The 13,767-nt window shown below is 45.7% G+C and overlaps 1 protein-coding gene across 7 annotated transcripts in view; it reads left to right on the top strand.

The window, feature by feature from the left end:
* The window catches only part of RAD51B (DNA repair (Rad51) family protein), a 92,572-nt gene that overhangs the window by 56,893 nt on the left and 21,912 nt on the right, over positions 1-13,767 (top strand). For all 7 annotated transcript variants that reach the window (XM_087701102.1, XM_087701101.1, XM_087701100.1 and 4 more), the window contains exons 3-5: positions 10,427-10,576; positions 10,678-10,781; positions 10,862-10,925. In XM_087701102.1, the coding sequence (XP_087557228.1) occupies positions 10,427-10,576; positions 10,678-10,781; positions 10,862-10,925 (318 nt within the window). The remainder of the gene's footprint in view (positions 1-10,426; positions 10,577-10,677; positions 10,782-10,861; positions 10,926-13,767) is intronic.

The raw sequence follows: 13,767 nt of genomic DNA, 5'->3' as shown, positions 1-13,767 counted from the left end.
GGAAGAAGGAAATTTTATTTTTGCATTTTGGAGCTATAGGAAGAGAGGTTGGGTTGCTTGCGACTTGCCTTTGGGGCCATTTTTAAACCATTGGAGACGATTTTGGTGAAGGCGGGTGTATATTCTTGATTGGGGGAAGCTAATGATCACGGTTGATGCACTTTCTCTTGAAGATCAGCCTTTAATATTCCCTTTGCTGTTGGTGAATCCATCTGGGGTTGGAAAATTAGGCCAGTAGCTCAATTTCACCAAATTCTTGCAACAAATCTTTGAATTTTCTCTCTCTACAACATTCTCTCTTTCTCTAGCCATTTTCTAGCTTTGCTCCAAGTTTTATAGCAATCCAGCCATTGGAGATGGAGATTTTAGTGAATCTTTGTTGTAAATCCTAATTTATAGATTAGGGTTAGAGAGCCACCTCCGGAAGTGTGCCGAGATTTGAAGGTTTCGAACTTGAATTTGCAAAGGTGAAATTAGTGTATTTCAAGAGACTGGCTAGGCAACTTTGAATTCGGGGCTAATTTATTTTCCAAGGAGCATAGGTGAAGGTTAATCCCCTAGCAAATCAATGGGCAACTTGATTTGAAGGCTTGTTGATCATTTCTCACAACAAGAGGCACTTGGATTAGAGGAGGTTGAAGAATCTTAGTTGTACTCTATCCATTTGCAATACAAGTTAAAGAAATGTTGCAAGGGGCATCAAGTTTTGGGGGCCAACAGGTTGTCCAATGTCCAAGATTAAGTGGTAACATTTGCGCTTTCAGTTTATGTGAATTTTATACTTGCTGTAATTAGTGTTAAATTAGGTTATTTACCACCCTATCCGAGAAGAAAGGTTGGTTTTATTAAGCCCTTAAACAAAGTCGATTAAATCATATGACAGTTCGAAGGTTTGAATCTATCCTGCCATATCAAAAGAAAACGTGTTAATCATGATAAAAAACATGTCCATTGATTGGAGGGCTGCCATGGACCTTTGCCTTGAGAGGCAACCCTCACTTCCCCTACTAGAAGCCACATGATGCCACACGGCCTGTCCAATGGTCTACAGGCCATGTTGGGTCATTCTATTGCTGCTAATGATTGACAATCCCATGATTTGTAGCTGCTTCACTAGTTTGTACACAACACAACCTTTGTTTCCTTTGTCATATTCTCTAATTCTTGGCATGACTTTCTCCGGAATGTTCATTGTTGGTAGGACTCTCTCCCTTCCCAACATCAGTTAATTTCTTTCATCACAAGATCCTCTTCTCTCTCTTCAGCACCACAACCTTTTCGCCTTAATCATACTATTATCATAAACTCTAATGTTTAGTCTCAACATTAACTGGAATGTTAGCATTAGAATTAACAATAGCATCAACATGAACATTTGATATTTATGATACAATGACATTTGATCCTACATTAACATTAAAAATTTGGTAGTAATCACATTAACATTAAATACAAGTTGTCAAAGAAAATTGCTGATACAAATTTGAGCAACAAGATCTTGACTACTAATGATGATTTGCCATGGCCTTCAAGTGGTAGCTCTTTGGGCTTCAACCATCAATAGCACCAAAGATGCTTGCGCCCACCTCAATCCAATCTTGAACATGAGTACTAGAGAAGAAACATAGCTTTTCATATCCATGACCTGCAACACATGCCCCTTGTGAATGCCCCTCTGGCTAGTACCATCCTATATCACCCACTATGAGATGAAGGCGTACTTGTTAGGTATGAACCATCACATTCCTGTGAGCAACAATGGTTTTGTGCATGCCATTGAGTCTTGTGCTAGATAGCAGGTTGATGCTTCGATATCAATGAAACATCCATTTAGTATCCAACCTACACATGAGACACAACACAAGATATATCTAAAACATAAGAGAAAAGAGACAGGAGAACACAGAATTTGCAGTCAATGAATGCTGAGATGAAGAGGGCAGATGTTCAAGGGCTGTTGGTGTATCTCCTCCAGTTGGATCTCTCCCACCAACTTGTAATGACCAACTGAGGAAGGGCCGGTTGAAATGGGCTATATATAGCTAACAAAAGAGAGGAGAAATAGGGTAGGTTGGCCAGCCAAATGTGCCTAACTACTGCCAAATTTGGCTGACCTGCCAAATTTGGCCAAATGGTGCTATAACTGGCTGACTGAGTGGCTGCAATAAATGCAAAAAGTACTAGCATGCATGCGTGGTGGTAGTGTCCTGTCCAACGAAACCTGCCCGGATACTAGCGACAGCTGGAAATAGTGCCCAAACTGAGAAAAACTCAGATCCGGGATGCGGCATAAGGCCCTTTGAGCCTTATGCTGCATTGGCCTATTGGCCAAGAGTCCAAAGTGGTGATCACACAATGATGTGCACAATAGGGCCTTGAGTCTTATAAATAGGACTTGACTACCCTAACCCTAAGTGTCCTCAGCACATTCACATCATGATCATTGTAACCGATGCTACTAGCACCCATCTAGATGTCCAAGGATGTAACACTTCTCCTTTGGCATCGATATCCATGGTTTGAGGGGCTGCTCTCCCCGCATGGGATATTCAAGAAAAGGCTAGGAAACAGCCATTTCTTGTGACTATGAGATTCTACCCTTGCATTGCATCTTAGTCTTTATTGTAAATGGGCACTTAGGCAAGGGAACAATTCCCCTATGCGGGCATTGTCCAAGTTGCATCTTGATGCACGAACATACCTTTTATGCATCATCCTTTGACCTTTGCATTGTGTATACATGTTGGGCATTTGGAACGGATGAAAACCTACGATTGTAGGCATTCCTCCAAGTGAAGATCCATGCATTGTTTAGTATGATTTGCTTTTACCTCATCGAGCTGAGCATTTTGAGCATCCTTTGCTTGCCTAGGATCATGAGCAGTTACCACACTCCTTTTACCAGTTATCCTGATATTGCATATCAGATACCTAGGGTCGAATGAAGGAGGAGAGAATTTCTCCAATGAGTTTTCTAAATTTTCACGGAAAAATAGTAGCTAGAGGTAGTTTATATATAGATACACTCTGTAGTAAAATGGAGTCACTAAGTGGAAAAACATGCATATTGCAGAGGTGGCTCGAGCATTGATTTCTTAAAGACATTGCCTCGTTACTATTGAGCTCAAGCACTGCTACTATTGTATATATTACAAATAAGAGACCTATGGCTATTTTATATGGTATGACACTTGAGGAGAAGTTAGCACCACTTGCAGTGTGGCACAGATAATGCGATGTACTGATCTAACCTTGTGTAGGGGAGACAAGGAAGTGGTGGAGTGCTGCAGTGATGCAGGAGGAGGGGGTGTTGAGCAGCACAAGAGGGGTGGCCAGTGAAGATGGGAAGGAACAGGGTGGTGTTGGTGGAATCTTGGTGACACTGGGCAGTGCTGGACTGGGAGCAGCAGGTGGCAAAGGCAGGAAAGGGAGGTGAGGGTAGGCAGGGGTGGGAACAATCGAGTGGGGAAGACAGCCAGGGCCAGGTCAACTCTTCTAGTCTTCAACCCAAGTTCTCCTGATTGTGCAGGAGCATTTTTACAACCGGCATTCTTCCCCTGCCAGCAGTATTTCAAGATTTGAGTGTCAATTGCAGACCCTCATGTTGTGCATGCCTACCATGCACATTGCACACCTTGATAAGGTCTGCCTTGGGTGACCATAGGGGGCCTCCCTCATCATTATAGTTGTCCACATCTGATGGACAGGTTGATCCAATCGATCTGTCCCATTTTGTACTACTCATCCAATCTTGTATATGGACTCTTCTGGTTGTGTGCAGTCAACCGTTGCCGCAGGTCAAAAGTTGGCTGGCCAAACAGGTCTGCCAACATCTCTCTCTCTCTCTCTCTCTCTCTCTCTCTCTCTCTCTCTCTCTCTCTCTCTCTGTGTCACAGCCACGTCACGCCCGACATTTGGACCACTCGTCCGATCTATGTCATCACTCAGATGAAGGGGGGACCACTTGGATGCCCAGAGGGCCCAGTTGGATGCCAAGCACCAGCTGCCCAAGAACCCGCCCATGCTCGTCACTCAGACCATCCCCCGCCACTCGGACGGCCCCGTGAATTGAACCGCCATAGGGGGGACACATCACCCCCCCGGCATCTGGACCCGTCACCCTCCCGACCAGTAGTCACGCCATCTCCGGGTCCAGCCAACACCCCAACAACCCCACCATCTCCCGCCACTGCTCGATCAGCCCGCCATCCACCCGCAATGGGGCCAAACAGCCCATGACCCCAACCCGCTAGGCAAGACGAGTGGACTGATCTGGAGCAACCGCACAAGAGGGGAGAAAAATGAAAAATACTCGACGATCTGGAGCAGCATCGACAAGGTGACAGACTACCACACAAGGAAAAGCATGGAGGCCCTCTGAGACGTATGCAACAGCTTGACCTCCTCAAGGAGCAAGGGGAAATTACCGAAGCAACTCCTACAAAGGTGCAAACCGAGATCTATGAGCTGAAGACACATGACAAAGGAGCTCAACACATGGGCAAGCATAGTGAAACAAGCGCGAGCCGAGGTGGCTGAGAACTCCAAGTGGATTGAAGTAGTGAAGAAGGCACCAACGAAGGAGGAATTTGTGAATGCAGCATTGGAGGAGAAGAAAAGGAGAAAACTTAGAGCGCTCCACATCTGGGTGGTAAGATGGACGGAGGGAGACAACCCCCTGGCAGATGCCAAGAAGATATGTGAAAAGCTAGGAGTTGAGGACCCCACAATAGTGGAGAACGCATGGCATGTAGGGAAAGACCTCACCAAAAGCTGACCTCTCATCCTCAAATTCGCCAACCTGGAATCTTGACGAGTCTTCCTCTCTAAAAGGACAGTGCTAAAAGGGGAAAAGGTCTATTTGGAGGATGACCTCACACCCGCACGGGTGGCACACCGTAAGGAATGCATGCCACAAATCTTGGAAGCACGCAAAGCGGGGAAATGGACAGTATACCGAGATGATTGGGTCATCATCATAGATAAACGCCAATGACGGGGCGTGGCCTATGAGACCCACTTGAGATTTGCAGTATGGAACTGCAATGGAGCTATGAAGATAGACGCAGGACTATTCCAAGAGACCTTCATCGACAAGGATATCATCCTATACATAGAAACCCACCAGAGCCCAGCTATCCAAAGTGAGGGGATACAAATGGGAGATGGCATGCCGCCCTAGAGCCCGAACAAAAGGAGGGACCCGAGGAGGAGTTGTAGTGTTGTACAGGGAGGAGTTACAGCCCATGGTGCAAGTCACGCGGAAAGATGAGGAGGCCGGATTCATGTGGATCCGGATACACACAGATCGCCCTCGAGACATCTACATGGGGGTGTGCTACTTCCCCCAGCACACTCCCCATACGCGCCACAGAAGGGGAAGTCACCATACCTACCACTGTATGAGGACATCATGCACTACTCCAATTTGGGGATGTCATGTTGGCCAGAGACTTCAATGCTTGCATAACATAGAGACCAGACTCCCTTCTTCGAGAGCGAAGACCACATATACAAAGAGATAGCCCCGGAGGAGATAGGGGTCAACCGTACATCACAAGATACAGTTGAATGCACCGAGTATGGTGACCACCTATTGGCGCTAGGGAGCGCGCACGAATTAGCCATCTTCAACGGGTTGTACAGGGCCTGGACGCCCTCACATGCTTCCCATATAAGCATGCGGCTAATTGCAACAAACGAGGGGCACCAGGAGCACCTACACACAAACTGAGAGCAAGCACATTGGACTACATACTCGGGCCCCTATCACTTATCCCTGACATTGAGTCCTTCAGAATATCACCCCGCCCGCTCGCAGTGGCGGCCGACCATGCCTACCTGCAGTTTGATGTCGCCTGCAGACATGACCCTACCCCCCCAGCAAGTAGCCTCCCAAGATTCCCCAGGTTCCACTTCACTAAGTTAATTGCGAGCGCTTATTTCAACCACCTCTATTGGAGCTTGCAGGAAATGAACCCCTACTCACCCTTGGAGGAGATCACAGCACAACTGGCGGGAACACTCCACACCTCAACAACAACCAAGTACTTCGAACCAGGAGCACCTACACACAAACTGAGAGCAAGCACATTGGACTACATACTCGGGCCCCTATCACTTATCCCTGACATCGAGTCCTTCAGAATATCACCCCGCCCGCTCGCAGTGGCGGCCGACCATGCCTACCTGCAGTTTGATGTCGCCTGTAGACATGACCCTACCCCCCCAGCAAGTAGCCTCCCAAGATTCCCCAGGTTCCACTTCACTAAGTTAACTGCGAGCGCTTATTTCAACCACCTCTATTGGAGCCTGCAGGAAATGAACCTCTACTCACCCTTGGAGGAGATCATAGCACAACTGGCGGGAACACTCCACACCTCAGCAACCAAGTACTTCCCCCCCCCCCCAAAATCCCTCCCCTTCGGACAAGAATGTCCCACAGAATAGCTGGTACAACGCAGAGTGCAAGGAAAACCGGCTTCGTCTTCAACAGGATGAAGCACAGGGAGTACACACGCACAAATAGGCACTCATGATCTTGCGTCGCCTCGTACGAAGGAAGAAATGGGCCTACTTATCCAAAGTGGAACGCGAATTCTACTAGCTATTCTTGGGATAGGATAGCAAGGAGGCATGAAAGGCATTCCAAGAGCCTTGTGCTCAGACACCCATTACCTCCCTAGACACACGGCATGCATATGCGACCTCACTATAGCAAATACCCAAGCAGCCCCCGTTGCCCCGACTACGAGGAAGCAGGCCCGAGTCATCTACACTCTTTAGAACGGAGCGGGTTCAGGATGCCATTGATAGACTACATAATGGCCGAGCCCAGGACCATGAAGGCTTAGTAGCAGAGCACTTGACCCATGCCTGGGATGTACTTGCATCCCTTCTGGTCCACATGTTAAACAAAGCCTTATGTGAGGGCTTCCCTGCCAGTTGGTCGGCCAACACCATAATACCTATCCTGAAGGTTGGAGATCCCATGGCCCCCACGAACTACCGAACAGTCATGGTTGGCCATGTACTGGCCAAGCTCTATGGATCCATCCTGGACCTTGAGCTGAGCAAGTGGGCGGAGCAACACCAACACCCGGCGATTGGACAAGCAGGGTTCAGGAGGGGGTACTCCACTCTTGACCATATCCTCACACTTAGAGCCATTATAGAGGAGGGCGGGGCACACGGGAGGCGGGTATATTGCTCCTTCATGGACTTCCGCAAGGCCTTCGACACGATACTACAAGCCAGGCTCATGTAGAGACTACAAGAATTGGAGGTCCCGCTTGAAATGTGTTGGGGGATACTGGCACTATACGAATCGGTCACAGGCTGAGTCTGAACGCCAGGGGGGTTGTCAAAGGAGATAACCAACACCATTGGAGTTAAACAGGGATGCCCACTCTCACCTACTTTATTCAATCTCTACATTGATGAGATATCAGAGTACATGGATAGATAGGGAGGGGAGGGATCTAGCCTAGGAGGGATACTGACCCATCTTACTATATACGGACGACATAAATCTCATCTCCAGCATGCCCGAAGGGCTACAATGCTAATTGAAGGCAGTACGGGCCTTTTGCTAGGATAAAGACCTCACTGTGAACCTGGGGAAGACCAAGGTCATGGTGTTCAACACTTCAACCCAATGGATTCGACGGTCAGTAACCCCCCTTCACATATGACGAGGAAACTGTGGAAATGGTCCAAAGATACGTCTATCTGGGGATTACATTTTCAGGACCGAGATTCACTTTGAGAAAGGCAACAGAAGATAGATTGACACGAGGCTATGCAGCCATCGGATCCATGGAAAACCAATGCGGCCGCATACAATTCCAGGAGCCCCATACAAAGCTCTGGCTATTTGACACTCTAGTCACACCAACACTCTTGTACGGGGCTCCCATATGGGGATCCAATCTCTACCACACGAGGAGGGCCACACAGGACCAACCACTGTCTTAGGAGGAGGCCACCTATGAGGGACGGAAGCTGATGGAGAGATCCCTGGTATTATGATCTCACAGATGATCCGGATCATGCCCTCTGTGCCACACTAGACCATCAGAGCAGAGATGGGGGCATTGCCCATCGTAGGTGAGGCCCTCTTCCAAACAGTGGCCTTCTTGCACCGACTATGGGACTTGCCCTGGCATCGGTACCCCAGATTGGCACTGGAGTCGTCCAAACAGCTAGCACCGTAAGGGGACACTAAATGCTGGTATGCCCGAACAGAGACCTGGCTACGGCTACATGCCTACACATGGGAGAGATGGATTTCAAGGACTAGAGATGCCTTGGGATCTTCTTGCTGGAAATACGACGCCACAGATACCACCTCCTCCGAACCTCAGAGTAGAGATAGGGAGCCGCCCAACGCCTGCTCATAGAATTCTACTGAGAGCCAACTACCATCCCCACCCCTGAGCCCCCACCAGCCCCACTGACCTCCCGGCCGTGGGGGACCACCCTAGCCATAGCCACGGCAAGAAGCAAAGCCCGGCACCCACGCCCAACCGGCCCCGGCCCCCGCCCCTGCACGAGTCACATGTTGAGGATACAAGGGATAGTACACCGCCACCGCAAGGCCTTGCCCGGTCGATTCAGCCTCTTGATGTTAGATAGACCCATGCGGGACATTTTAGGATGACCAAGCTCCATGAGCAGTTCCACACCATACTTGGAACACATATGAATCGTACCCAACCTATATACCACTTTGTACCTGGTCAATTAGTTTATCATAGCATTAGATGGTAGCTTTACTGGGACCTGGAAAGTTTCCCAGACATTTTGTATGTAACGTTTTGGTCTCATAGGCCACCTTGGCCTTTCGTAGATGATAATACTCTCTTGCCATCCCAGGCTCTTTACTCCCTCAACCTCTCTTGAGTCTCTATTGTGTTTTAAATCCAAACATTGAGTATGGGATTTAAATTATACATATAAATTTTTTGTATTGGATTAACATCCGAGATTTATTAGTCCGATTAGTACCGTAATAGTATTGGATGGTGCTAATTGGACGCCATTGGAAGTGATAACCATGGTCATTAGTGAAAGCAGGCAGGCTGCTGTCCTGAAGCGGATGTGCAAGGGTGCAGGCCATTTGAGGGTTTCTAGAGTTATTCAATGAAAAATTGTAGATGATAGATCTATTGGGACTCTCCGGGCAGACAAGCTTGGAACTACTAAAATGCATCTGTCCTAGGCCTGACATGCTGGGAATAGAAGCTGGAACTCTAATCTGCTATACAAGATGGAGGTCCAATATTTTTAATGGTCTGTTGTGATCCATCCTTCTCCCTTGCAATAGCCCCATTTGCAACCCGCACAAGCAGATGAGAGTTTTGGAAAATGGAGGGAACTTGGATGTACTGCTGAAGACTAGCATTCAGTTGTAATGTGTTGCCCATGTGACAGGGGTCACAAACCTGCAAAAGGAATCAATTAAGAGACTCAATAAAATACATGCCATGACACACACAGACATTGAGAAGACTAAGGGAAGAACAGATTGATGCAATGTATATAAGTGTACTGATCTGAGGACTCATATGCAAATACATCTAGGATGTCACAGTTTGAAACATGAGACTCAGTTACATGACTGTGGGTGGAACAAGTTGGTCCAAACTTTAAAACCCATGAATCAGGCGTGCTAAGTAATCAGGTTGCAGCTGCAACAGTGCAAAATCTCTTTGGAAACATGAGATAACCTCTGGTCAAATTGGGAAAGGTGCCGGAACTTTCCACATATTTGGAGGTCATAAGCGCATAGTTGCCCAAAATGCTGTTTCAGGGGTCACAAAAGGGAATTGGAAATGGACCAAAACGTTTCAGTGGTGAAATGCGTTGTGGGACAGGAAAAGTAAAGTTATGTTTCGGGTTGCTTATTCACTTCCCAAGATGCACGTGCTGCTTCTGCCTATTCTCAGTTGTTCTCTTTACTATTTAGCCTCGCTGTTCACTTCTCCCACTGTAGATCTATCGTTGTCTACAACCCTCAAACCTAAACCCTTCATTCTTCTGCTCCTTAATCTTATTGCTTGCCTGTCCACACTATTTGCAGCTGTTTTCCCTCAGATTTGCAGCTGTTTTTCATTGTTTCCAACAAGCTATCCCTCTCCTCTCTTTGTCATTTGTTATCCACACTCATTAGAGCCAGTTTGCCTCCCCTTTTGCTGCTATTTTTCTTTATTTCCAGCATGCTACAGCCATGGTGAAGGACACATTTTGAAGCCACATGCGCATCAGTGGCTATGGAGGTAGCAGTATGTATGCTTCTCAAATCTCTTCTAATGTTACATGTATACTCTAGTTGGTTGAGGAATTTAAGTGCTTTTGGTGTAGAGGTTCAAGTTACAAATGGTATTACCCCTTTTTATATCTAATATGAAAATATTTTAGTCAGGTTTTAACCCTTGTGAAAGAAAGACAAGAAGAGTTAGGTTGTGGCCATATAAAAACAAATTTATGCCAGCTTGATGAGGCCCTTCATGGTGGAATCCCTTTTGGTGCTGTAACAGAAGTGGTTGGTCCTGCAGGTTTTGGTAAGACTCAAGTAAGAAGTCTTACAATCAATCATCATACTTAATTGTAAATTTGATCCTTTTTCTACTAGTCAGAGAAATTCTGAGGTGACTTTTTATCACTTCCATGCAGTTTTGTCTCATGTTATGTATAATGTCAGCCTTACCAAAAGGGCATGGCGGTCTTGATGGTAATGTGATTTATTTTGATACAGAACGGAAGTTCCATCCTGGAAGGTAAAATTTCCTTATTTTTTACCTTTTGTTTAAGTTATTGGTGAAAGACTTATCTGGATATTGCATGATCGAATTTGAAGGTTGGTAGAGATTGCACGAACCAGCTATCCAAAAATCTTCAACAGTGAAGGTTCACTTTGGGAGGTAGATAAGTTTTTATAGAACCTTCACAGTCCTGCATAAGTGCAAAAATGAAATGGCTTTTTACAAATCTATTGATACTTATCTAGATCAAAGTGTTAGATAACTGTTCCAATTTTCTTAAATGAGGAGCTATGGGATGTTTAAGGAGGCTTCAATTTGAGGATGTTAGATGTAGAAACATACAATTTGGGCTATACAGTTGATAGAGCAGTTCGCATAGACCTTTTCTTGTACCTTGCATCTTGCACTGAAAAATATGTAACAGGAACTACAAAAAGAAAATGGAGTCTTTTTAGGCTTGTGAAAATGAGATCTTTTTGTTCTGTAGGTGTGTGTTTTTTGTTGGATTTTTCTGAGGTTGTCCTAGTGTGTTGAGCTGCAGGATTTCTTACAGGATGCAGCATGCTTATTGCTTGTTTCATGGTTTTTTTAACAACAATTGTGCATCCATAATGTCTAAGGAGGTTGTTAACATAATTTAAAAGTGAACCAATACAGAGACTGAGCTGAAAGCCTTGTAATTGACACCAGACTAGTTTCAACTGATCAGTGTACAATTCTCCATTATTCAATGCAAGATTCATAGGAGCACTTAAGCTTTAAGCACACCATTACATGATCCACTTGGCATTAACCCATTGTCCCCTTTTCAATCCACAACCCTTAATCTTTGATGCTCATTTTGGATCTCTGTTCACTTCAGTGGTGGCCATTGGTGCGATGGATCTTGGATCTTCCCCGTAGTGAGTGTCTTATGGCATCCCTAATTGGTTCAGTCATTATCTACCCTTAGGCTAGTTTTTTAGGTATCTGAGGTCATCCTTAGGAACTTTAGGCTAGCTTCCTTTCAGCTTAGTTGCGCTTTTTGAAGTCTTCTGCTGCACACTTCCTTAAGTTTCTTTCTTAATTCTTTTATGTTGGGTTTTGTATTTCAATAAGGACTAATATTTTAGGTATGTTACGGGTCCTATTTGGGCTGAAGGTTTTGTTTTTGATTCTTGCCTTGGTGAGTATTGTCTCCATTAGCATGGAGACAAATATAGTAACTTCTTTCTCTAGATTGGGTCTTGGGCATTCTTTTTCTCTTGGCATCCGTCTTTCTTTCCTTTCAGTTGAGGTGCATTTATCATTTAACCATCATTTACTGCACTTTTAGATTCTTTTTTTCATTTAGTTAGACTGCTACCTTGGTGATTGTGCCTTCATATTCTTGATTGGCATAGAAGTTACTTTTTTATTCCAAATTCATATTTGGGAAAGGGGCTTTTTCTCGGGCAGGCAGCACAATAGTCTGGATTGTTCCATCGATAGAAAAGAAAAGGAAAGGAAAGGAGAACCAGATCTGATAGAACCATGTACAAAAGTGTGGTGGAGACTATGGGCTGTAGCTGAACTCAAGATTTGCACATGATCTTAGCTATGATGCGGTCCCTAGCTGCTTCACTGATATGCTTGGTGGTGAGTCTTCGGTGTCTCGTGATAATGGCTCTAATCCGACAGTGGTGTGGCCTCCTTGGACGTGGTCCTGGTAGATGGGGTCCTCGTGCTCGACGAAGGGAAATGGCTCTATCCAATGTGACTCCACGGTGTGGCTTGTAAGGTGTTTGGCAGGGTGGCTCTATCTCTGCAGGCTGGTAGTGTTAGTAGGGTTGGCTCTGTAGAAGAAGTCTGTCACTGCTCTCTGTGTGTGTCCCTCTAGGTGAGCTAGCCTCCTGTCTCGCAGTAGTGTAGTTCGGCGCCTCTCGAGCTCTAGGAGGAAAAGACCTAGGCATCTCTAGTCCTCGTACTCCATGACGCAACGAAGGGGTCCAAATCCATCACGGAAGAGGTAGTGGTACCGTCCTTGTATGTCATAGTATATTGTGCATTTGCAGATGTAGTACTCTTCCGTCTCAGGCTCTCGACCACAAAGGTGGCAAGTCTTATCCTCCGCTAGGGTATTTGTCCATCTGCCTGTCTCTATCTGAAGCCTATGTGAGGAGGTGCGAATCTGTCCGATAGCAACCCATACGCTATGGGAGAGATGGGTGTCCATATATGTTGGCAGAATAGTGAAACTATCATCAGAGAGATGCAAGAAATGACGCAAGAGTAGCATTTTTACATGGGGAACTTCATGAAGAAGTATATGTACAGCAGCCCATTGGTTTTGTAGTTGAGGGATGCGAACACTTGGTTTGCAAGTTGAAAAAGGCTTTATATGGCTTGAAACATGCTTCTGGAGCTTGATACGCAAAGATGGATGCCTTCTTACTCAGCCAAGGGTTCATAAACAACTCATTAGAGTCTACTCTTTATGTATGTAAAGAGAGGGGATCTATGCTGATCATTTGTCTATATGTTGACCTTTTGCTTACAGGGATAGATGCTGATCAGATTTCAGCGTTTAAACAAAATTTGCAGCAAACTTTTGAGATGTTAGACTTTGGTTCTTTCCACTATTACTTGGCTATTCAGTTCATATATGATGCTAGAGGTATTGGTTTATTATAGTCAAGATACATTGGTAAATGCCTTGAGAGGTTTGGCTTATAGGATTGCAAGCCAGTCTGTTGTACACCAATGGAACCTAGACTAAAGCTGTCATTGCATGATGACAGTGACTTGTTTGATATACACACATATGCTCCAACAGTTGGATGCTTTATCTACCTATGCAACACTAGGTTGGACATAAAGTTTGCAGTTTCAGCCCTGAGCAGATATATGCATAAGCCATGCATGTCACACTGGCAAGTTGTCAAGCGTGTCTTCTGTTACTTGTAGGGTACTAGATCTCTTGGATGCTTTACGCGAAGGGGGGGCTAGTGCACTTACATGGTGACAATGATTCTGATTGGGT

The sequence above is a fragment of the Lygodium microphyllum genome, chromosome 20, assembly GCF_053477565.2.
Source record: "Lygodium microphyllum isolate KBCC chromosome 20, Lygodium_microphyllum_v1.1.10, whole genome shotgun sequence".
Taxonomy (NCBI): Eukaryota; Viridiplantae; Streptophyta; class Polypodiopsida; order Schizaeales; family Lygodiaceae; genus Lygodium; species Lygodium microphyllum.
This window is presented reverse-complemented; position numbering and strand designations above follow the sequence as displayed.